Here is a 23,171-nt window from a genome sequence, read left to right on the forward strand (position 1 = left end):
GATGCAGGAGATGCAGGTTCAATCCTTGGGCTAGGAAGATCTCCGAGAGAAGGAAATGGCAACACATGTCAGTATTCTTGCCTGGGAAATCCCATGGACAGAGGAGTCTGGCGGGCTGTAGTGCATGGGGTCTCAGAGTTGGACATGACTTAGAGACTAAACACCACCACCACCACCACCAAAGGAAATTCACACTTTATTAACTAGTATGCATTTACTGTTGGGCTTCCCTGGTGGCTCAGTGGTAAAGAACCTGCCTGCTGATTCAGCAGATGCGGGTTTGATCTGTGGGTTAGGAAGATCCCCTGGAGACCTTATTTGGCTTAATCATTCCCCTAGTAATCGACATTTCAAGAAGATATTCTAAGACCTGATAATACAGTGTGTTCTAGTTATGACCCATCTCTATGGCAAAACAGATAACAAGAGAGGAAAGGGAAGCCGTGCCTGATACTGTCTTGTTCAGGGATTTTCAGTGTTTCACAGTTGGCAACGCCACTTCTAAATTCAGCATGATGTTTTAAAGAGCCTGATAAGGGTCTTTCTTGATGGTCCAGCTGTAAAGAATCCACCTTCCAGTGTGGGGTACATTGGTTTGATCCCTGGTCGGGGAAACTAAGATCCCACATGCCTCAGGGCAACCAGAGAAAGCTTGCATACTGAAGCAAAGAGCCCAGACGCTGCAACGAAGACCCAGACCCAATGCAGTCTAAAATAAAATAAAATAAAAAAGAGCCTTGTTGCTAACATTTTCATGTTGATGGGATTGAGTGTCTATTAGAGAAAGCCAGAAGTAGCTAATTGTATTGGTCAGGACTCTTTAAAATGCAAGACAGGGACTTCCCTTGTGGTCCAGTGGTTAAAGACTCTGTGCTTATAATGCAGCGGGCTTGGGTTCTATCCCTGGTCAGGGAAATAACATCGTATGTTCCGTGTAGCCAAAAAAATAATTTAAAAAATACATTAAAAAAACACAAGAGACAGAAAAGAAACTCATAAGTGTTCAAAGGAAAGGAATTTATTGGCATGTATATCTGAAAAATCCCTAACTTTTGGCACTGCTGCCTTCAGAAGTTCAACTAGGTAAACATTTCCATTAAATTTATCTCTTTCTCCCAAATATTGAGATTCATTAAAGGGAGTGAATCATTTATTGGCTGGAGAAATATATCAATTAGTCACATATGCCTGTACATTTTAGTCTATGATGTGTGTATCTGTAATAGCATTTCCTGAAATGGATTCCTTAGGACATCAATTCTGTTAATAGATGTTCTGTGAAAAAGGGTCCATGGTCGGATATGTTTGGGAAACACTGAACTCTGTGCTATACAATAGAACCTCGCTGTTTACCCATCCTGTCAGTGAGAGAATCCCTCCCGAAACCCCTCCTGTGACAAGGTCTGGGTTCAAGGAGCTGGCACGCAAAGGCGTCCGGACCTCCGGGGGTTTCTCGGGACTGCTCCACCATCCACTCCCAGGCCTTCGTCCTTTCATCTTCTGATGTTTGGCGTTCTTCTGTGTTCCCTAAAAACTAGTCTGACTCTTACCTAAAATTCCTCCTTGAAACCTTTGCATGGCAGCAACACAGTCCCTGGGGGCACATGGGTCCAAATAAACAGGCCTATCTATCCCATAAGCAAAAGTAGATAGAGTCCTTAATGAGATTGAGGAGATTCCTTAGGGTGTGATCAGGAGGGAATTCATGAGACCTCTGACCCTTAGGATTACATACCAGAGCTAAGTCCGCCTGGGGCTGAGCTTCCCAAGATAATGTTTGTAGATGGCTTTTCACAGTTGACTAGCTGCTGCCATTGAATTGTTTAAAAGTTATGTGTAGGTATTGACTGTTATTTATGATGTAACCCGTGATTATGCACCTGGTACAATCTTATCATTCCCCCCTCCTCTTTAAAGGATTATTGGTTTTAGGGTATATAAGCACTGATGTAAAAGAATAAAGTAGTCTTGATCCTGCGCTCAACCAAGACTGACTGGCTTTCTTTTCTTCGCTTTCTCCGCTTATCTGAAGAGAACCCCTGGACTCCGCTGGGGCTGGACCCCGGCACCATCCTATGTAAAAGCTTATATTCTGTATAAAAGCTTACATCTGCTAACTCCAACTTCTCATTCCACCCTTCCTCTAATCCCTTCTTTGGCAACCACCTGTCTGTTCTCTATTTCCATGATTCTATTTCTGGTTCACTTTTGTCATATTTTGGATCCCACATATAAGTGATACCATATGGTATTTGTCTTTCTCTTTCTGACTTACTTCACTTAGAATGATAATCTCTAGGTCCATTCATATTGTGGCACATGTCATTCTTTTTTATGGCTGAGTAGTATTCCGTTATATATATGTATCACACTTTCTTTGGCTTCTCAGGTGGCCCAGTGGTAAAGAATCCACCTGCCAATGCTGGAGATGCAGGAGACATGGCTTCGATCTCTGGGTCAGAAAGATCCCCTGGAGTAGGAAACAGCTACCGACTCCAGCATTCTTGCCTGGAGAATTCCATGGACAGAGGAAACTGGTGGGCTACAGTTCATAAGGTCACAAAGAATCGGATGTGGCTGAGTGACTGAACACACACCACATCTTTATGCATTTATCTGTCTATAGACATTTAGGTTGCTTCCATGTCTTGGCTATTGTGAGTAATGCTTCTATGAACTTGTATCTTTTTTAATTATAGCTTTGTCTGATATATTCCCAGGAGTGGGATTGGTGGATCATTTTTTGTTGAACTTGACATCCTAATGGATGTTAAATAATTAGAGAAAGGCAGGAGTTCAAAGAGGCTGGTCTTCAAAGGGAATCTTCTTGGAAAACTAGCAGATGACCTTGAGACTTGGCCCCAAATCAAATTAGCCTTTTCATGTTCATGAGCAAACAGGTGTCTGAGGGATGCAGAGATCTGAGTATGAGGGAGAGAGGGAGGAAGAAGGCCTTTGTATGGGACTCTGCCATCCCAGGATTTGCCCAGTAGAGATGCTGATGCTTCATTAGGTCCTGGCTCTGAGCTGTTCCATCTCCTCTAGCTCCTCTTAGCACAAGCTCAGCCTCCCCCAGGCTCTGTTTCAAGTTTAAGAAGAAACCAGATCATCTGCAATTTATGGATATATGCCAGAGGGCCAGTATTTCTGGCTTAACGTTTGCTGTTCCTTTCTGTTCTTGTTAGTTTTGTGTTCTTTTGAAGTTTCTTTCATTTTTGGACTGCAGTACACTAGCAAAGGGCTTCCCAGGTGGCTCAGTGGTAAAGAATTCACCTGCCAATGTAGGAGACACAGGAGATGCGGTGTTAGAAATGGCAACCCATTCCAGTATTCTTGTTCGGGAAATTCAATGGACAGAGGAGCCTGGTGGGCTACATAGTCCATGGGGCAAAAGATTGGACATGACTTAATGACAAAACAACCACAAAAACAACACTAGCAAAAGCTTGTTTGGAGCTCTTTAGTGCTCATAAAGAAGTTTTCAGTGGTAGTGAAGAGGCAGTGCAGTCCAATGGTTAACACCATGGGTTTGGACGCTGTATCAGTCAGGGTAGACGAGGCTGTGCTGCCGTAACAAACATCACCCAGGTCTCATTCATGCCACATGCCTCAGGATGTATGCATTGCCATCACAAAATATCATAGGCTGGGTGGATTAAGCAGTAGACATTTGTTTCTATTGTTTAGAAATAAATTCCAAGTCTGGGGAGTCTGAGATCAACATGTCAGCAGGTGTGGTGTCTGGTGAGAGCTCCCTTCCTGGCTCACAGCCGGCTGCCTTCTCCCTGTGTTCTCCCGTGGCACTTGAGCACTTGAGTTCTCTGGTGGGAGCTCTGCTCAGCGTCATGCGGCAGTCTGGATGGGAGGGGAGTTTGGGGGAGAATGGATACGTGTATACGTTTGGCTGGGTTGCTGTGCTATGCACCTGAACCTATCACAACATTTTTCTTTTTAAATTTATTTTTGGCTGCCCTGAGTCTTTGCTGCTGTGTGCGGGCTTTTATCTAGTTGTGGCCAGCAGAGGCTACTCTCTAGTTGTGGTGTGGTGGCCTCCCTTGTTGTGGAGCACGGGCTCTAGGGCACGAGGACTTCAGTACTTGTGGCTTGCATGGGCTTCCATTGTCCCATGATATGTGGAACCTTCCTGGACCAGGGATTGAACCTGCGACCCCTGCATTGGCAGGCAGACTTTTAACCACTGGACTGCCAGGGAAGTCCTATCACAATATCGTTCATTGCTGTATTCCAATATGAAATAAAAAGCTTAAAACTTTTTTTTTTAAGAAGAAAGTTCCCTGGTGTCTCTTCTTGTAAAGGCACTAATCTCATCATAATGACCTTCCCCCTCATGACCTCATCTAAGCTTCATCACCTCCCAAAGGCCTCACCTTCAGATACCATCACACTGGGAATTAGGGCTTCAACAGATGAATCTGGGGTACAAACATTCAGCCCATCCCAGTCATCTGGGGCTGTGTTTCTGTCATCCTCCCATTGGAATCCAGGTTCATGAAGCTGTCAACATCTGGGGCATTGCTATTCAGCATGACAGAGGGAAAGAGAACATGGTTGAATTAAGCCCTAGCCCCGTCTTCAAGTGACATGTGTCTCTTCTGCCCGCATTCAAAAGCAAGTTATTCATCTATGTGTGACTTCAAAGAGGGGCATAGAAAGTACAATCCTGGTTTGTGCTTAGGTGAGAACTCTATTACTGGTAACAGCTCCAGCGATCGCCAGAGTCACACAGTCTAGACATCGCCATGAAGATATTTTCTAGATGTGACTAACATTCAAATTAGTGGACTTTCAATAAAGCAGATTACCCTCCATAATGGGGGTGAGCCTCATCTAATCAGTTGAAGGCTTTAAGAGCAAAGATTGAAGTTTGCTCTTCCCCCAAAAAATTTGGCCTCAAGCCTGCAACTTGGAAACCCTAGAATTTCCAGGCTGCCTGGTTTGCTTTCTGGATTTTGGACTCAATACTGTAACAGCAGCTCTTCCCTGTATTTTTAGACTGTTAGGCTGCCCTATGATTTTGGACTTGCAGCCCCCACAATTGCATGAGCTAATTCCTTAAAATACCTGTCTGTCTATCTATCTCCATTTGAAATTTATGCATTTATTGGTCTTCGTTGCTGCAAGAGGGCTTTCTCTAGTTGAGGAGAGTGGGGGCCACTCTTTAATTGTGATGGGTGGGCTTCTCTTGCTGAAGAGCACAGGCTCTAGGGCACTCGTGCTTCCCTAGTTGTGGCTCGTGGACTCAATAGTTGCAGCTCTCAGGCGTTAGAACACAGGGTCAGTAGTTGTGGTGCACAGGCGTAGCTGCCTTGAGGCACCTTCCTGATCCAGGGATTGAACTCATGTCCCCTGCATTGGCAGACAGATTCTTACCCACTGGACCACAAGGGTAGCCCTATCTATCTCCTTTTGGTTGTGTCTTTCTGGAATAACTTGACTAATTAACTCAACCTGTCAACATCCAGTCCAGAGCTAAGCCTTGTTTTCTTGAACCTGCTCCCAAATCACCTAATACAAATGTAAATCCTGTAATGAGAACTGTCTAACCTTCTCTAATAAAAAGGATGCACTAAATAATAATTATCAAAATAATGTGTCATAATAAATACCATGTACATCTACTAAAGTAAATGACATTAAAAGCATCTAGCCATTGATAATATCACGATGATATTTGAATTTCTGGAACCTGCTTTCCTACTTTGAGAAAAAGTAAGGGTTTTGGACTGAACTTATGGATTTCCTGTGGGCTCTTGTGCTAGCTCTGTGCTAGCAGAGTCATCAGTCATCCTATAAAAAGAGGATTCTTGGGACTTCCCTTGTGGTCCAGTAGCTAAAACTCTGTGCTCCCAATGCAGCAAGCCTGGGTGTGATCCCTGGTCAGGGAATTAGCTTCCACATGCTGCAACTAAAGATCCCACATGCTGTAAGGAAAATTGAAGATCCCATGCACTATAGCTAAGACCTGGAACAGTCAAATAAATAAATAAATATTTAAAAAGAAACAAAGAACTCTTGCTTTTGCTTGCTACTCATTACTTTAGTACTAACCCCTTGCCTTAGCCCGTCTCTCGAACTCAAGTACATTCTGTCCTCCACCCTTGCAGTGCCTCTTTGCTTCATCAGCCTTTGAATTTCTAGAATTTATTATTTTTTAATAAATTAATTGATTTATTTGAAATTTCAGCAATTCATGAATGATATTGTTTTCCTGGCTTTAGTTTTGGGGAATCCCATTGGATAGCAAGGAGATCAAACCAGTCGATCCTAGAAGAAATTAACCCTGAATATTCATTGGAAGGACTGACGCTGAAGCTGAAGCTGAAATACTTTGGTCACCTGATGGGAGAAACCGACTCATTGGAAAAGATCCTGATGCTGGGAAAGATTGAGGGCAAGAGGAGAAGGGGCAACTGAGGAAGAGATGGCTGGATGGCATCACTGACTCAATGGACATGAGCTTGAGCAAACTCTGGGAGATAGTGAGGGACGGGGAAGCCTGGTGTGCTGCAGCCCCTGGGGTCGCAAAGAGTTGGACACAACTTAGCGACTGAGCAACAGCAACATTTATGTGGGTCTCCTCCTGGTTATACTGCTCTAGCCAGCCTTGGGCAAACAACCTTCCCAGAAGTTGATTAGCTCTGGGCTTCTTTTTAATAATAACAAAGTCCCTGAAATTTGCTGAGCACTTACTCTGGGCTTGAAACTGTGCTCATAAATTATTTGCACATAAACTTAAGTGTTCTAGAAATCATCTTACTTAATCCTTGCAACAGTTCCACAAAGTTGATATATTATCAAGGACATTTTTATAGATAAGGAATTTGAGGCTCAGAGAGGTTAAGTTACTTGCCCAAGGTCACACATTGTGGTGGAGCTGGGCTTTAGATTTTTCTGGCTCCAAAGCTTGTGCCTTAATCATAATGTTGTGCCACTATGCAGGCAGGATTCTGGACAGTTCTGAGAGAACCTCTCTTTCTTTTAAAGCATTTATTCATTTATTTGGCTGTGTCAGGTCATAGATGCAGCATATAGAATCTTTCACTGCAGCACGTGAGCTCCAGAGCACTCAGACTGAGTCGTTGCGGTGTGCGACTTTGTTGACGCTGCAGCACGTGGAATCTGAGTTCCCTGACCAAGGATCCAACCTGCATCTCCCACACTGGAAGGTGGATACTTAACCACTGGACCAACAGGGAAGTCTCTGGCTAGATATCTCAACAGCGAGAATAAAGAGATATATCAGTCAGGGGTGCTCATGGGAGCTGAGCCGTGAGTGGTACAGCATCTGGGACATCTTATAGAAATCAGACCTTCCATAGTTGTGGAGGGAGCTGGGGAGCTGAAGACCAGAGGAATTACTGACCAGTTGATCTGAGGAGTCAGGAACGTCCAGTTGCTAGCATGGCGTTGTGAGAGGGAGCTTGTGAGATTCGTCTAGGTTGCCTCTGTGTGGCCCCCGCCTCCGTGAATCAGCAGGTAAGCTGATGGCAAAATGGTGTGGCTAGGGCCACTGTTGGTCAGCACAGCGTCAGGTGCAAAGAAAAGCTAAATGCAGAGAAAAGGAGAATGAGGATGTGCCTGAACCCATGTGATCTTTGTGACCATCCATCACTGCATGTGACAATGATGTCCTTTGGAGAATAGGAAGCTGCCACTTCCTATGCTCTTTCCCAGTCTCATGCATGTTCCTCTGTGGGTCAACTCTGCCCTGGAACCATGTGGGGATGCTGGGAGATGCAGCTCCCAGAGAAACCTAGGGGGCATAGGACGACAGAGCACAGAGGTTACTCAAGGTGGTCAACAAGGCAAGGACTGGGTGTGTAGTTAAGGTGTTGCAGGAAGGGGTCCCCTTCCAGGACCCGAGAGCGGGCTCTTATCTAACACTCGGAAATGAATTGTCCAAGGAGACACACATGTCGACAAAGCAAGAGACTTTATTGGGAAGGGGTGCCCCAGATGGAAGCAGGAGGGTAAGGGAACCCAAGAGAACTCCTGGGCCATGTGGCTTGCAGTCTGGGGTTTTATGGTGATGGGATTAGTTTCTGAGTTGTCTCTGGCCAATCACTATGACTCAGGGTCTTTCCTGGTGGCTTACACCTTGCTCAGCCAAGATGGGTTCCAGCAAAAAGGATTCTGAGAGGGGGTAAGACATATGGTGTCTCCTTTTGTGCTTTCCTGAACTCATCTGGTTGGTGGTGGCTTATTAGTTCCATGTTCCTTACCAGGACCTCCTGTCATAAAATAACTCATGGAAATGGATACTATGGTGCCTGGTCAGAGTGGGCGGTTTCAGTCAGCGTGTTTCCCCTAACAAAAGGCCTTGATTTTTGTTTTTTAAAATATTTATTATTTATTTATTTTGGTTGTGCCAGGTCTTAGTTGCAGCATTCAGGGTCTTTTAGATGCAGCATGTGGGGTCTAGTCGTCTGACCAGGGGGTGAACCCTGGGCCCCCTGAACTGGGTGCATGGAGTCTTAGCCACTGGTCCACCAAGGATGCCCCTTGTCCAGGGCCTTGTGATGGTGAATTTTGTGTGTCAGTTTGATGGGCCAAGGGGTGCCCAGATACTTGGTCAAACATTCTGGGTGGGTCTGTGTGGGTGTTTTTGGATTTATTAACATCCAAATGGGGCTTCCCTGGTGGCTCAGACGGTAAAGAATCTGCTTGTAATGCGGGAGACTTGGGTTTGATCCCTGGGTCAGGAAGATCTCCTGGAGAAGGGAGTGGCTACCCACTCCAGTATTCCTGCCTGAGAAACCCCATGGACAGAGGAGCCTGGCAGGCTACAGTCCATGGGGTTGCAAAGAGTCGGACATGACGGAAACAACTTAGCATGGCACAACACCTGAATGAGTATACTGAGGAAAGCAGATTGCCCTCGTCCAAAGAATTGAAGGTCTGCCTGCCTGCTGAGCTGGGACCCCAGTCTTTTCCTGCCTTTGGACTCAAGCTGAAACATCAGCTTTTCTTGGGTCTGGAGCCTGCTGGTTCTTGAGCTGGAACTTTAAACTCAGACTGAAACGACACCATCACTGTTGATTTTCCTGGGTTCCCAACTTGCCAACTGCGCATCTTAGGACTTTCCAGCCTCCTTAATTTTGCAAACCAATTTCTTATAGTAAATCTCTTTCTCCCTCTATATACATCCTGTTCGTTGTTTCTCTGGAGAACCCTGACAAACATAAGTCTAGAGAAATCTACTAAAACCCTTGGAAAAACTTGTGTACTGTTGGTTTGGAGTTAAGAGCTAAAGGTCAGTGTGTTCTGCTGTGAAAACTTGCTAGTCATTTAGTAATTTGGGAAAAAGATCTTTTAATTGAGTGGATTTCCCTTGCAATCAGAAGATGTTATACTAGTCAGTTATACTTACAGAACACGCTAATGGCTTTGGAGGTTTGAGGCAGCATCTTGTCGCTTCTTTAGAGCGTTGAGTGATTGCTGAAGCTTGAAATCGACGCAAGGATTGGTTTTCCTCCCTGTTTCCTCTGTGTAAAGTGAGGTCAGACCCAGCACTCTTGGTGATATCATTACACCTACAAACTTGTTCAGGAAACATAAAAAAAAAAAAATCCTTATTGTTAAAACATGCTATTTACTTCTGTTTTATTATTTTGCTAAATCCTCAAATCACAGTCTTTGTGGACTAGAGAGAATTGTAGAGATAATCCGGCCTGACTTTTCCCAAATCATGTTCACAAAACATTTATTCCTAAATTTTCATAGGTGATCCTTCAAAAAAGGGATTCAGTGACCATGTAGGTTTGAAAAGGCAGCATACACGCCCTCCCCCTTTTGAAGAATCCAAATGCACTTTAATAAAGTTTGAGATACCTCTTTTAAAAAAAAATATTTATTTGTTTAGCTATGCTGGGTTTTAGTTGCAGCATACTGCATCTTTAGTTGTTGTTGCGACATATGGGATCTTGTTCCCCGACCAGGAATCAAACCTGGGCCCCCTGCATTAGGAACACAGAGTCTTAGCCACTGGACCACCAGGGAAGTCCACCCAAATGCACTTTAGTAAAGTTTGAGGTACTTCTTAAACTTTCAAATGTATGTATCAAGTAGGCAGTTGGTAGATGGGTCTGGATTTCAGGGTCAGGGTTGGAGTTGAATATACAGATTTGGAAGGTAAAATATTTAATATCATGGGAACAGAAGAGATGAGTAAGTAGAATTTAGAAGGCATGAGTGTGTGAGGGCTGGAAGTGTGTAGCTCTCTTGTGGCCATGAGGGAAAGATCTAGGAATGGAGCCAAGACTCAGAAGATGGCATTGATGAGGCAAGTGACAGAGAGAAACTTCAGCTACTATAGCTGATTCTACTATACTTTTCAGCTATAATACTAGTAAATTCTTTTTGAACGTAAGTTTTTATGCTATTTCTATGGGAAGAGTCCTGACTAACATAATATCTCCCAATCCCTTATCTCTGTCTTCTATGTTTTCCCATCTCCTTTGCTGTCATGGAGGAGAATCAGCTGACCCAAAGATGCCAGAACTCACATGTTGTGCTGTGAAAACTTGCTAGTTGTTTAGTGATTTGGGAAAAGGATCTCTTAATTGAGTGGAATTTTCCTTGCAATTGGGAGATGTTATACTAGTCCCCCTTATCCTGAGGAGCAAAGGGGAAGGCACAGCTTACCTCAGTCAGTGTCTGTTGTGGACATTTCAGGCAAGAGTGGAGGAATCAGTTAAGAATGGGTAAATATGGTTAAGGATTTTATGTTTGGATTATTAGCAATCCACCCAAACTGACTCTGGCCAACATAAGCCAAAAAGGAACTTTATTGGAAGGATCACCTTTTTGGAAGGTTTCCCCCACAAAATCAGAGCAAGCTGAACAAGTGAACAGCAAACCCAGGGAGGGGGAGGGACCAGAGTCGCTCTGGGGAGCCTCAGCAGGCTGGCATTACCCTCCTCTCTGGGCTGCCCATCCACTGATGGGATCCAGCTGCAAGGTCTGCTCTCTCTGGTTCAAACTTGAAATGACTCGGAGAAAGATGCGTTTGGGGAGACAGTGTGAAGTAAGATGAAAATCCCCAGCCTGGTTCCCAGGAGTCTACCCAGCACATCTGAGTCGCTTGGCAATAGGTCAAGAGGCGATTGCCATGACCTCTCTGAGGATGGAGCCATTCTTGGGCTTCTCCAGGATGCTCGAAGCCTACAAGGGATTAAGAACAACCTCTGCAGGGACTTCCCTGGCAGTCCAGTGGCAAAGACTCTGTGCTCCCAATGCAGGGGACACAGGTTCAATCCCTGGTCAGGGAACTAGATATCACATGCTGCAACTAAGAGTGAGTGGCGCAACTGAAAAAGATCCTGTGTGCTGCAACTAAGACTTAGTGCAGCCGAATAAATAAATTATTGTTGTTGTTCAATTGCCAAATCATGCCTGACTCTTTGTGAGCCCATGGACTGCAGCACGCCAGGCTTCCTTCCCTGTCCTTCACTATCTCCCAGAGTTTGCTCAAATTCATGTCCATTGAGTCAGTGATAAATAAATACTTAAAAAAAGAAAAAGAACACCCCCTGGGGGCCTTCATTGCTTGTAAGTCCCAGTGAGGGTGCTTTGGCCCTCATATTGTCTCAGATTCTGCCCATCCTGGTCTGACATCTTTAATCTTTATTCTTTCCCCTTTAGACTATGATCTTCATCTTAGAGTAACTTTCCTTTTACTCTACTCTTTTCCCTCCTCCAAGCTCCCCAGCTACTATAGACGGAATTAGTGAGAAGAGAGCTCGCTGTGTGTGGGCTCTCACCAGACACCAAATCTGCTGACACCTTTATCTTGGAGTGCCCAGCCTTTAGAGCTGGGAGAAATATAGTTTTGTTGTTCATAAGCCATCCAGTCTATGGAATTTTGTATAGTAGCCTGAATGGACTAATACAGCACCCTTTAAAAAAATGATTCTATTGCAAAAATAATCATTACTATTAAAAATAATTATTCACACAGTACCAAAATTTTTCAATGAAAAGTAAATTGTTTTCCCACCCTGGACTTCCTGTCTCTTGCCAGAGGCAGTGATTACTCTCAGTCTCCTGAGCATCTTTTCAGATGGAGTGTGTGTTTATATCTCTATATAGACCCTACATATTTTATTTTTTTGTTTTTTTTAATTTTACTTTTTATAATATTACATATTTTATTTGTAAACACAACAAAGAAGATTGAAAACACACTCTTCAGTACTTTGCATTTTTCACTTAGTGATGTACTGTTCTCATCAGAGGGCATTGGTTTCATTCTTTTACGTGGTTGCATAATATTCTGCTGTGAGGTTCCCCATGATGGACAGGCTCATGTGACTACACATGATGCTGCAGTGAACATCTTTTTACATGGTGCTTCAGGCACCTGAGCCAGTACATCTGTCAGAAACAGCAGTGCTTTCCACCAGACTTCCCCTGCATGGCCTAGTTTGGCCACTTCCTCTTTCTCTCCGCTCCTTAAGTGCCCACAATATACCTACTGACAGACTCAAAGGCCCCAGTGCATCAACTCTGATTTTTCCACAGAATTTGATCCTGCTTCCTACCCTTCTCTGAAACTGTCCTTGCTTGGCTGATAGGAGAGATAACCTTTGTCCCGGCCTGTCTCTAATCCTGCTTTTCCTGCGTCCTTTCTTGTCCCCCGGGGTCACCTTTGGCAGGAGCCTGAGGGCAAGAGGCCTGCAGGGCCGGCCCTTTCAGCTCTTGATTGTCCCGCCCGGCTGTCACACCCATCAATCTCACCTCTGGAGGAATGTGAGATTTTCATCAATCGGAGTTCAAACTTTCCTGTAGGCTCAAGCCTTTCATAAAAAAAGAAAAAAGTGTGTTACTTTGCATTTATCATTGTTTTCATATCAAAAAGTGTAAAGAATAACCAAAAATAAAACAAGAGAATAACACAGGAAATGCCAATTTGTCCACCATTCAGCTTAATGAAATGTGACCCATTTAGATGAAGCCTCTATTGCCCCCTTTTTGCCCCCTAAGAGATATGCACTGTCTTTAATCTGAGATTTTTCCCGTCTTTGCATTTTACTTGAGTCCTGTATTTCTGATTGACTTCTTTGGGCATTTCCATACAAGTATCTCTCAGTATGGTTAAATGCAAACACATGTGATTCCATTTATGTAAAAGGAAGAATGTGCTACATGAATCAGTCAATCAGTCAATCATCTGGCCACCTACAGAAATCCTTCCAGAAAGATCTATATCACGAATTGCCTAAACAGAACACATTGGCAATAGCATGGGGACTCCACTCAGTACTCTGTAATAACCCCTATGGGAAAAGAGTATGAAAAAGAATAGATATGAGAATATGTATAACTGAATTACTTTGTATAATACAACATCATAAATCAACTATACTCCAATATAAAGAGAAAAAAACAAACAAGCAAAGAATGCATTGGTAGGCCTATTTGCAAATTCTGTTTTATACACCCCAATATTAATGGTGATTGTTTCTGTATGCTACGACTATGGATAATTTTGCTATATGCCCAACTGTTTTTTCAAAGTTTTCAACAGTGGAACATAGACATTGGAACATTTAATAGACATTGAATAGATGTTCAACAGTGGAACATAGACATAACATAGACTTATGTTATAATATTATATTAATTTATTGTTGTTGTTCAGTCACTAAGTCATGTCCGACTCTTTTTGATCCCATGGACTGCAGCACACCAGGCTTCCCTGTCCTTCACTATCTCCCAGAGTTTGCTCAAATTTATCTCCATTGAGTTGGTGATGCCATCCAACCATCTCATCTTTTGCTGCCCCCTTCTCCTGCCTTCAGTCTTTTCCAGCATCAGGGTCTTTTCCCATGAGTCGGCTTTTTACATCAGATGGCCAAAGTACTGGAGCTTCAGCTTCAGCATCAGTCCTTCCAATGAATATTCAGTGTTGATTTCTTTCAGGATTGACTGGTTTGATTTCCTTGCTGTCCAAGGAACTCTCGAGAGTCTTCTCCAGCACCACAATTTGAAAGCCTTATATTAATAGTCATATATTATTATTATGTCCCAAATATATCTTCCCCAGCCCTCTTTTACCTATCTCTTTTTTTAAAAACCTCTTCTACCCTAGAAGTAAAAATAGAAGTTGCCTCTTTTATCCTATAAGTCTCTATTTGTCAGAATTCTTGGGTTCTTCCTAGGTTTAAAACCTGATAGTCGTGCTTCATACTCCTTTCTTCTCACATTCTTCTATCTTAAAAAAAAAAAAAGTTGTCCATTTGGCTTCACTGGTTTTAGTTTAGGCATGCAGAATCTTTAGTTGCAGCAAGTGAATGCTCAGTTGCAGCAGGTGGGATCTAGTTCCTTGACCAGAGGTTGAACCGGGCCCCATGCATTGGGCACATGGAGTCTTAGTCACAGGATTACCAGGGAAGTCTCCCCCTCTCACATTCTATCTTCCCACTATACTTTGTGGTTATTTGAGTGCATTTCTATCTCCTCTAAGAAATGGCAACCCACTCCAGTATTCTTGCCTGAAAAATTAGAGGAGCCTGGTGGGCTCCAGTCCAAAGGGTCACAAAGAATTTGACACGACTGAGTGACTCCGCACGCATGCACAGTCTCCTCTGTTAGATTTCAAGTTCTTCAGTGGCTCAGACCTTGTCTTCTCTCTCTCCCGGGGCCCATCACACAGCACAGCTCACAGAACAGATGCTCCAGAAATGGTCACTGAGCCTCCTGCTTGACGCCTGGGGCTTGTTGACGATCCTGCAATTGTCACCTGCTTGAGAAATTTCCTCTATAAATAAGCAGTTTCTGTTTCAAGTATGGTTTGCTCTTGCTGCATATACCCCCTCTCCTACCCAACGTAAGCCTCAAACTTAGAAACTGGAATTAGTGTTGGTATTCAAATCCTTAGCCACAGTACCAAGAGTCAGCCCCCTTAAGAACCAAGTCATCAATGTGACGTTCTGTTTTTTTTTCCTTGACATTCTGGCTGCCGTCACTACATTTGCTGGGGAATTCTCAACAAGAGTTTAGGTGTCCTTCCATGCCGTCCTTTCTGTGGTTTCCTTGTTTCATTTTGTGATCCAGTTCCAGATGGCTCAGCGGTGCTCCCCAAATGAATATTTTGACAGATTGCTGAATACTTGCAAATCGTGTCAACTTCGATGCCCTAATACCCCTCCTGTAATATGTCAGCATTACTGTAACACAAGTAAGTAATCCTGTTTGAACGATTACTCATTGGTGTGAAGTATTTGCTCTGTGTGTGTGTGTGTGTGTGTGTGTGTGTGTGCGCGTGTGTGCGCGTGCGTGCGCTTAGTTGCTCAGCTGTGTCCAACCCTTTGTGACCCCATGGACTGTAGCCCAGCAGGCTCCTCTGTCCATGGGGATTCTCCAGGCAAGAATACTGGAGTGGGTTGCCATGCCCTCCTCCAGGGGAATCTCCCCAACCCAGGTCTCCCACGTTGCAGGCAGATTGTTTGCTGTCTGAGCCACCAGGGGAGCCCAGGAATACTGGAGTTGACTGTTTATTCAAAGAAACATTACGGGGAAGGTGGTGAGCTTTTCTGAATCAAAAAGAGAAAGAAAATAAGGCAATCATTTAATGCCAATAGGAATGGATACTTTTTCAGAACTCAACTCTATTGTATTCTGCGATCTTAGCAACATAAATTTTTATCATCTCTCCTAATTAAGTATTAACTTAGAATTTAAAAGTCAAAGCTGAGGAATTAGGGGAGCAGGATGGCAAATAATCTTGACCTGATGTGAACATTATGTTATCAAGTTCATTCTCTCTCTGATGTTCTTTTGATTCAGTGAAAGGAGCAAATACATTTCTCTGGACCTGTTTGGGCCTGAGCTTGATAGTTTCCTTGACAGTTTTCGTATTGATGTTCTTGCTAAGGAAGATGAGCTCCGAACCATTAAAGGACAAACTTAAAAACACAGGTTGGTTTGTTGGTTGATCTTTGAAATCTCTTTCCAAGAGGTGGCTATTGTGAATTTCAATTCCTTTTCTTCTTTCATGTTGTGTATCTCATCTGGTAAGTGCCCTTTTGAGTATGTTAGATGACAGTTGGGTTAAATAAACTCCTGGGAGAAGTCAGTTTCCTTTCCAATGTTTACACCTTCTTTGTTGATATCATACTATGTCAGCCTTCCTCAACATTCTTCCTTTGGTATTTACTCTTTTGAAGTACTGAGGCCTCCTTGGGAAACATCCATCTCTTTGACCAAAGTCAGCACATTGATTAAACATCACACTATCAGAAATAGCTAGCCGGGTCTGGTACTACCTGAAATAAGTGTATTTGACAAGATTGGTGGCTGTATTTTCATACAAATACAAGTGTTGTTGGCTCAGATGAACATTCTACTGCAGAAAAAAGCTAGAAATGAATACCTGGATTATTTAAGCAATCATCACAAAGATCTTTATCTTGATTAAGCAGTAGAGAATCAGTCCCAGAGAAGTGAATATTCTGCTGAAGAGTTTCTTAAGAGAAAAATATTTCAGCACCTTTGTCCATGATGTAATTTCTAAATGCTTTGCAGTCATTGTCCTATTTCTTTACGCATGTGTTTTCCGTGCATAATCTATAAGGCAACATTTTGTCTGCTTTCTAGTGCAGAAAGGGGAGGAAGACGGCTGTTCCACATCATTTACTCATTTCTCTTCTTTTGCCTGGGGCCTGAGAGACAGGTGGGGTGTGACTTTAACTCTGACATTTTGGAAGATGGAGGTATACTGTGGAGTGTTGGGAAAGTATTAAAATGTGCCTGCACAGGTGTGTAATGAGGACACAACAGACTTCTTCCTTATGGGATCATGAAAGATTCATGAAAAAAAAAAAGTAATCTGCCCAATGCTCTGTAAGAGAAACATCTTTACTTTGAATTGTAAAGTGTCACCCCAGACTCACTTTGGTATGCTGTAACACATGCTGATCTGTCATTTCACAATTATAAAAAGGGTCGGTATTTAATGCATCCAAGGGCCAAGTGGGTCAGAAACGAATGTAGTGGGTCACTGGAGGTTCCGTGATAGGGGAGCCTGTGCCCAGCTTGAAGAAGACAAAAGCTATTGACTGACTCCCAAGTGTTTTCCTGTAGGAATGTGAGTTCCCACTGGCCATATTTTGTTGTCTTTAAAAAAAATAAAGTAAAAGAGGGACTTCCAGTGTGGTCCACTGGTTAAGACTCTGCACTTCCACTGCAGGGGGTATGACTTTGATCCCTGGTGGGGGAAATTCTGCGACCCTTTGGACTTTGTGACTCTATGGACAGTAGCCCACCAGGCTCCTCTGTCCATGGGATTCTCCAGGCAAGAATACTGGAGTGGGTTGCCATTTCCTTCTCCAGTGGATCTTCCTGACCCAGGGATTGAAACTGAGTCGCTGTGTCTCCAGCAGTGCAGGCAGATTCTTTACCACTAAACCACCTGGGAAGCACCCCTGTGCCATGAAGTGTGGTCACAAAAAAGAGAGAGAGACCAGTTATCTAGATTTGTATGTAAAATCTCTTGAATTTCAAACATGGACCAACATAAAACAGATAAGCAAACACTTAAAAAATACTGTGTGCCCTAAAGTGAGCATGTCTTTGAACCCAACATGGCCCATGGTCTTTCAGCTCATGACTTGGGGTGTAAGGCCCGCTTCTTCTGGGGAAAGACTTTTGTCTCCTGTTGCTTTGATCCCTGATGCATGCTGCTAAGCGTGGCACAACCAAGCACCCTGAAAGATTTAGGATAATGGTTCTGTTTTTGTGCATTCAGGAGCGGTTCTCCAGAAGAATGCTAACGCAGACCTGGATGTTAGCAATAACAGCAGTATCGTGGCTGAACCTCTTCTTTCAAGAGGCCTGGGGTACACAGTAGAAGAATGTATGTGTGAAGACTGTGTCAGGAGCAAACTGAAGGTCGATTCTGACCACTTCTTCCCCCTCCCAGCGATGGAGGAAGGCGCAACCATTCTTGTCACCACGAAAACAAACGACTACTGTGACAGTCTGCTAGCCACCACCAGTGTCACGGGGATGGAGAAATCAATTTCTACCAGATAATTAACCATGTCAATGGTATAAAGCTACTTGGAAAGTCTTTGTGCTAAGGGAAGGATGGTGTGTCAGATCTCTTTAAGATGATTGTACTTGTCTGAGGATGATATGGCTTTCCATCCTCTAATTCTGGAAAATGTTTATGTTAGCAATGTTTTTCTACCTTATTGTTGGGAGCTTAACTCTGGAAATTTCCTTGGTTTTATGATTAAACTGACTCACTGAAAAAAATAAAAAAAGCACCGCAATGTGTAGATCCCATAGTCACATATTTCTATGGTTAGGCGGCTTCTCTCCTATACATGCACACGTACATTTCAGGACAGACTGGATTTCTCTTTATTGTTAAAGGAGAGCAAGGTGATCCGATGTACTCTCTGTATATAGGAGAAGCCTGGAGTCAGCCACCCTGATTCAGTGTGCGGGGAGTGACTGGTGCCTGACCTTGGGAGCTTTCAGCTTCATGGAGTCATACAGGCATTATTATAATCGTGTAAATGAACGTGTAGCTGCAAACTCTGATAAAGGTGTGCTCGGTGTCATTTTTGCAGTTAATGCAGGAAGTAATAATGACAGAAAGCATTTATGTAGCCTTTCTAATGTGCCAGGAGTTGTTCCAAGTGCTTTACCTGTACTAAGGCATTTAATGTACACAACAAATCACAAGGTAGGTGGACCATAACGATCTCCCTGTTACACACGATGACAGAAAGGGAGTCAGAGCAAGGGTCACATAGACAGTAAATGCAGAGCCAAAGTGAAATCCAGACATTCTGATCTACCCCTTTTTCTTCTTCTCATATTAATTTAATTCCATTTCTGAGTTTCTCGTCTCATTGGGTTACCCATTATTGGGAGAGGGTTGCCTTCCTTGGGTTGTGCAAAGGTCCTGGGGTGTTATGGAAACAGGCAATGCCCTCTGGTGTCTGTTGACTTTGATCGTTGTTAAGATAATGCCCTATTAGCACCACATCAGAGAACCTCGAGGTCTTGGGGCTTTGTGGCTTTTGTGTTGGGTTTGGGATATGGAGAAACTTGGTGAGACATTTCTACCTACTTGGGGCCCATCATGGCTTCATTCCATGGAATGGTCTTGAGGGCCATAGATGATATAATATAGCAATGAAGACACTGGCTCTTGAAGTTTGAATCCTGACTCTGTTACTAGGAAGTTATAGACACTGAGTGACTGAGAAAGTTAACCATTTCCTGTTTCAGTTTCCCCATCTGTAAAACGGGGATAATAACAGTATCTACTTATAACATTGTTTTGAAGATTAAATGAAAATATACACACATGTACATTTATTATTTATTTTTTCCCATGATACGTTTCTGGTTCATGATAAGTATTTTGTGTTAGTTCCATTGCCATCATGGTTTTTATTAGTGCTTTGAGGTCTAGTTTCTCCGAGTGCAGGTGGACACTCCTTGTCTGCTATGTGGCCTGGGAATATTCCTCCTAGCTTCTCACAGCCCTTCTTCCTTCTTTCCTTACTGCTCCATTCCCCTCAATGAGTTTAGATTTTTCCAAAAGTCCAGAAGTGCTATTGACCTTAGGTTTTTGATTTTTGGTTCTCCAGTACTGGGCTAAGTCTCAGGAGGAAGGAATTACCATACTTAAAGGGAGTAGCTGGTGGTGGAGGATGTGAAGTACACACTACAAGTTCAATAACATATCCCATTTCAAGTGCCAAGAAGACAAGGTACAGGGCACTGTAAGAAAGTGTATCACTTCCTGATAACTCCATAAATCAGGTATGTAATGTCTCAGCAAAGTTACAGAGGCAGACAGACCTAACCTAGACTTTCTGGGGGGGAAGAGAAGGGATTCAGACACACTGATGCTTTAACTAGAATAACAAATTAGCAACAACTATAAAGTACAATTTTGAACATGGTGAAAAAAAACCACCTTAACAAGAAAAGAATTTTCAAGAATTCCCCAACACAAGAATTTTCATTTCTACATTCTATCACAGTCCCTACACGACTGTATTTTGACACAACTGTAATCATAGTGTACAGACCATTTTGCATGCGGCTTTTTAAAATTACTGTATTATCTTTGGCCTTTCCTTGTGTTTCCATTACCTTTATAATTAGCATTTTTAAATACTGTGAAGTGGGCCATGATTTGCTTAGCTATTCTCTAACTTGGCTTTGGTGCTTTCCACTTTCTATTATAAACTGCTGCAGAGAGTGCATCCTTCTAAAGATCTCTCAACTTCTGCTGAGTCCACAAGGTAAATTCCCAGGGGCCAGAGATGACGTGTAGAGAAGCAAGGTAATAGCAGAAGACCACGGGGTTGTAGGTCACACACAGCTGGGCTGGCATTCTGGCTCCATGTCCCGATGGGGCCTCAGTTCAGTGTTCTGTGGATCAAGTCTTGGGAGTGGATCAGTCATTCTCAGGCAACACTGGGAAAAAAAAAATCAAAGAGAATACATTACTTGCAGAATTTTGTTAAGTAGCTTCTTAAATGTATGCATTTGTGTGCTGGGTTGTGGTGTAAAATGTTGTTTTACTCTGGGTGAAGGGCTACAGTCCACTGGATCACAAAGAGTCCCACATGGCTAAGCGATTAACACTTTCACTTTCTTTTTCTTGGGCCAAACAAGTTGGGAAAATGCTTCTTTACCCTTTCTGAGCCCTCTTTCTCTTATCTGTAAAACGGGGCAGTAACAACTTTTCAAACACAGCCCATCCACGTTCATGCCACTGCCACTACCCTAGCCTCAGGCACTCACACTTCTTGCTGAACAACTGCAGTGCCCCCCTAACCAGCAGCCCCTTCTTCCACCCAGACCCACCCTCTACCATTCATTCTCAACCAGGAAGAGGAATCATCCTAAAACCTCCTTAAGATTGTGTCACTCCTCCGCTTCAGTTCAGTTCACTCACTCAGGCCTGTCCGGCTCTGTGACCCCGTGGACTGCAGCACCCCAGGCCCCCGTGTCCATCACCAACTGGCGGAGCCTACTCAAACTCATGTCCATCGCGTCGGTGATGCCATCCAACCATCTCATCCTCTGTCGTCCCCTTCTCCTCCCACCTTCAATCTTTCCCAGCATCAGGGTCTTTCCCAATGAGTCAGTTCTTTGCATCAGGTGGGCAAAGTATTGGAGTTTCATCTTCAACATCAGTCCTTTCAAAGAATACTCAGGACTGATTTCTTTTAAGATGGGCTGGTTGGATCTCCTTGCAGTCCAAGTCCTCTGCTTAAACTCCTTTAACTATTTCCCACTCCCTATTTCCCTTCCCTGGTGGCTCAGACCGTAAAGAATTCGCCTGCATTGCGGGAGAGCTGGGTTTGATCCCTGGGCTAGGACGATCCCCTGCAGAAGGGAATAGTTAGTTACCCACTCCAGTATTCTTCCCTGGATAATCCCCATGGACAGAGGAGCCTGGCGTTCAAGTCCATGGGCTCCCAAAGAGTCAGACAAGACTGAGTGGCTTTCACTTTCACCTCCTTACAGTGAGGCATAAAAGCCCAACCCCTTCACCCACATCTTCCATCTCCTCTTTCAAAGCCCTTTTCTTGCTCACCCTTTGGCTCCAGGCAACCCCTCCAGGCAGGAGGTTCCTTCCGGAACACCCTTCCTGCCGATCTTCCCGGGCCGCCTTCCTCTTAGCTTCCAGGACTCTAAAGTCATCTGCATAGAGAGCCCCTCCGGGACTTCCCGCCTCCCTTGTCCCCACGCTTCGGCCCATTCCTCTAAATTTCCCCGTTCCGCTCCTAGGGCTCTCTGGGACCGTGTTGTTTCATGTCTCTTGGCCACCTTCCCACCTGGCTCCCCCACAGAGGTGTGAACTCAGGCTGGCGGGGAGGAGTCCCAGCCGGTCTCCACCGCACCCGGGGACTGGCGAACCACGAGGCGCCCCAGCCGGTGTGTCTACTACTGCCCGGTGCGCCCGGCGGACTCCGCCCAGCAAAGCCGCGCCTCAGTCTAGCCACCTCGCGCGGGTGCCCGTGTTTACCTTCCGGGTCGGGGGGCGGGGCCGCGGCGGCTGCGCTCCACTTCCGGGGCGGGGCGGCAGGCGGGGCGGGGCGCGCCGTCTCCCGGCCTGTCTAGAGCGCGGCAGCGGCAGTGGCGGCAGTGGTGGCGGCGCGGCAGGCACCGGCCCGGGGAGCAGCACCATGAGCGGTGAGTGGCGGCCTGGCCGCTGTCACCCGCCCCGGCCGCTCCGGCTCCCGCCGCTCCAGCTACACACTCCAGCCCCCGAGTCCCTGCGTCCCGCTTGCTCGCGGACCCCGTCCCGTCGCTCCCAGTTTCCGGACCCCTGTACGCCCAGGTCCTGGCCCCTGGTCACCTGCACTTTTCTGGAGTGCCGGGTCCAGGCACTCCTAGTCCCTTGACTCCTGTCCGTCACTTACACAGCCTGCTGCTGGACACCTGTGCCCCGGATCCCTCAGTCCCTCCCCATCCTCCGACCCCCTTGTGCAGTTACCAGACCCCCAGTTCTCAGACATCCTGTGTCTCAGTCCCTGCTAACTCCTCGACCCTCTGAGTCTCAGTTGCACTCCTGGGTCCCCCTGCTCCCCAGCCACTCCCGAGGCCTCTGCGCCCAGCCACTCCAGTCTCCGCAGGGGCAAAGAGCGTTGCTGACCATTCTCTTGCTGGTCATTCTTAGTTTGCTGACCCCTGTGCCCCGCGTTCCCCCAGCTCTCGGCTCCCAGAGGACTGAGTTCTTCAGTCTCTTTGTCTTCCCCGATCCTGCGGTTCCCTCCTCCCCTCTCCCCCCAGTTCTTTGCTGTTCCAGTCCCCAGTTGTTCCCAGTTTCTCATTTTCCCTCTCTGAGCCTTGCTTCTTGCATTTTGGTTATTTTTTCATTCTTCAGCTCCTTCCATTTCTTATCCTGCTCCTTTGAGGTCTCACTAGACCTGCCCTGTAGCCTGCTGTCCAGTGTTAAGTCCATCTGGGGGTCTCCGCCCTTCCCATTCGTTCCTCTCCCTTCCACTGGAGTGCTGGCTGGTTTTGGTGGGAGGCTGGGAGGGGTGTGTGTACAGCCTGTCCTCAGCGTTTCTGACGTTTAGTCCCTAGGCTTGGATGGGTGTTCTCAGCCCTTTCCACTCACGAGATCTGTTGTGTTTTGGTGCTAAGTCATCCCTGGGTGT

General features: G+C 44.9%; 2 protein-coding genes, 1 long non-coding RNA gene and 1 other non-coding gene across 4 annotated transcripts in view; 2 read left to right on the forward strand and 2 right to left on the reverse strand.

Annotated features, from left to right (window-relative positions):
* Positions 1–9,947: 9,947 nt before the first annotated feature.
* Positions 9,948–10,020, reverse strand: TRNAR-CCU (transfer RNA arginine (anticodon CCU)). The gene has a single exon. It is a non-coding gene; the product is annotated as a tRNA-Arg (tRNA).
* A 4,901-nt stretch (positions 10,021–14,921) lies between these two features.
* On the forward strand, positions 14,922–18,305 carry TNFRSF17 (TNF receptor superfamily member 17). The gene is made up of 3 exons (XM_020883805.2): positions 14,922–15,202; positions 15,811–15,942; positions 17,771–18,305. The coding sequence occupies exons 1-3, from the start codon at positions 15,085–15,087 to the stop codon at positions 18,055–18,057; spliced, it is 537 nt and encodes a 178-aa protein (XP_020739464.2). The 5' UTR covers positions 14,922–15,084; the 3' UTR covers positions 18,058–18,305.
* A 1,046-nt stretch (positions 18,306–19,351) lies between these two features.
* Positions 19,352–22,027, reverse strand: LOC139032794 (uncharacterized). The gene is made up of 2 exons (XR_011485402.1): positions 21,602–22,027; positions 19,352–20,472 (listed from the first exon to the last, which is right to left on the reverse strand). It is a non-coding gene; the product is annotated as an uncharacterized lncRNA (long non-coding RNA).
* A 21-nt stretch (positions 22,028–22,048) lies between these two features.
* The window catches only part of SNX29 (sorting nexin 29), a 577,193-nt gene continuing 576,070 nt past the window's right edge, over positions 22,049–23,171 (forward strand). Inside the window, exon 1 of the mRNA XM_070460803.1 lies at positions 22,049–22,200. Coding sequence (XP_070316904.1) covers positions 22,194–22,200 — 7 coding nt within the window. The 5' untranslated portion in view covers positions 22,049–22,193. The remainder of the gene's footprint in view (positions 22,201–23,171) is intronic.

Source organism: Odocoileus virginianus, chromosome 33, assembly GCF_023699985.2.
Source record: "Odocoileus virginianus isolate 20LAN1187 ecotype Illinois chromosome 33, Ovbor_1.2, whole genome shotgun sequence".
Lineage (NCBI taxonomy): Eukaryota > Metazoa > Chordata > Mammalia > Artiodactyla > Cervidae > Odocoileus > Odocoileus virginianus.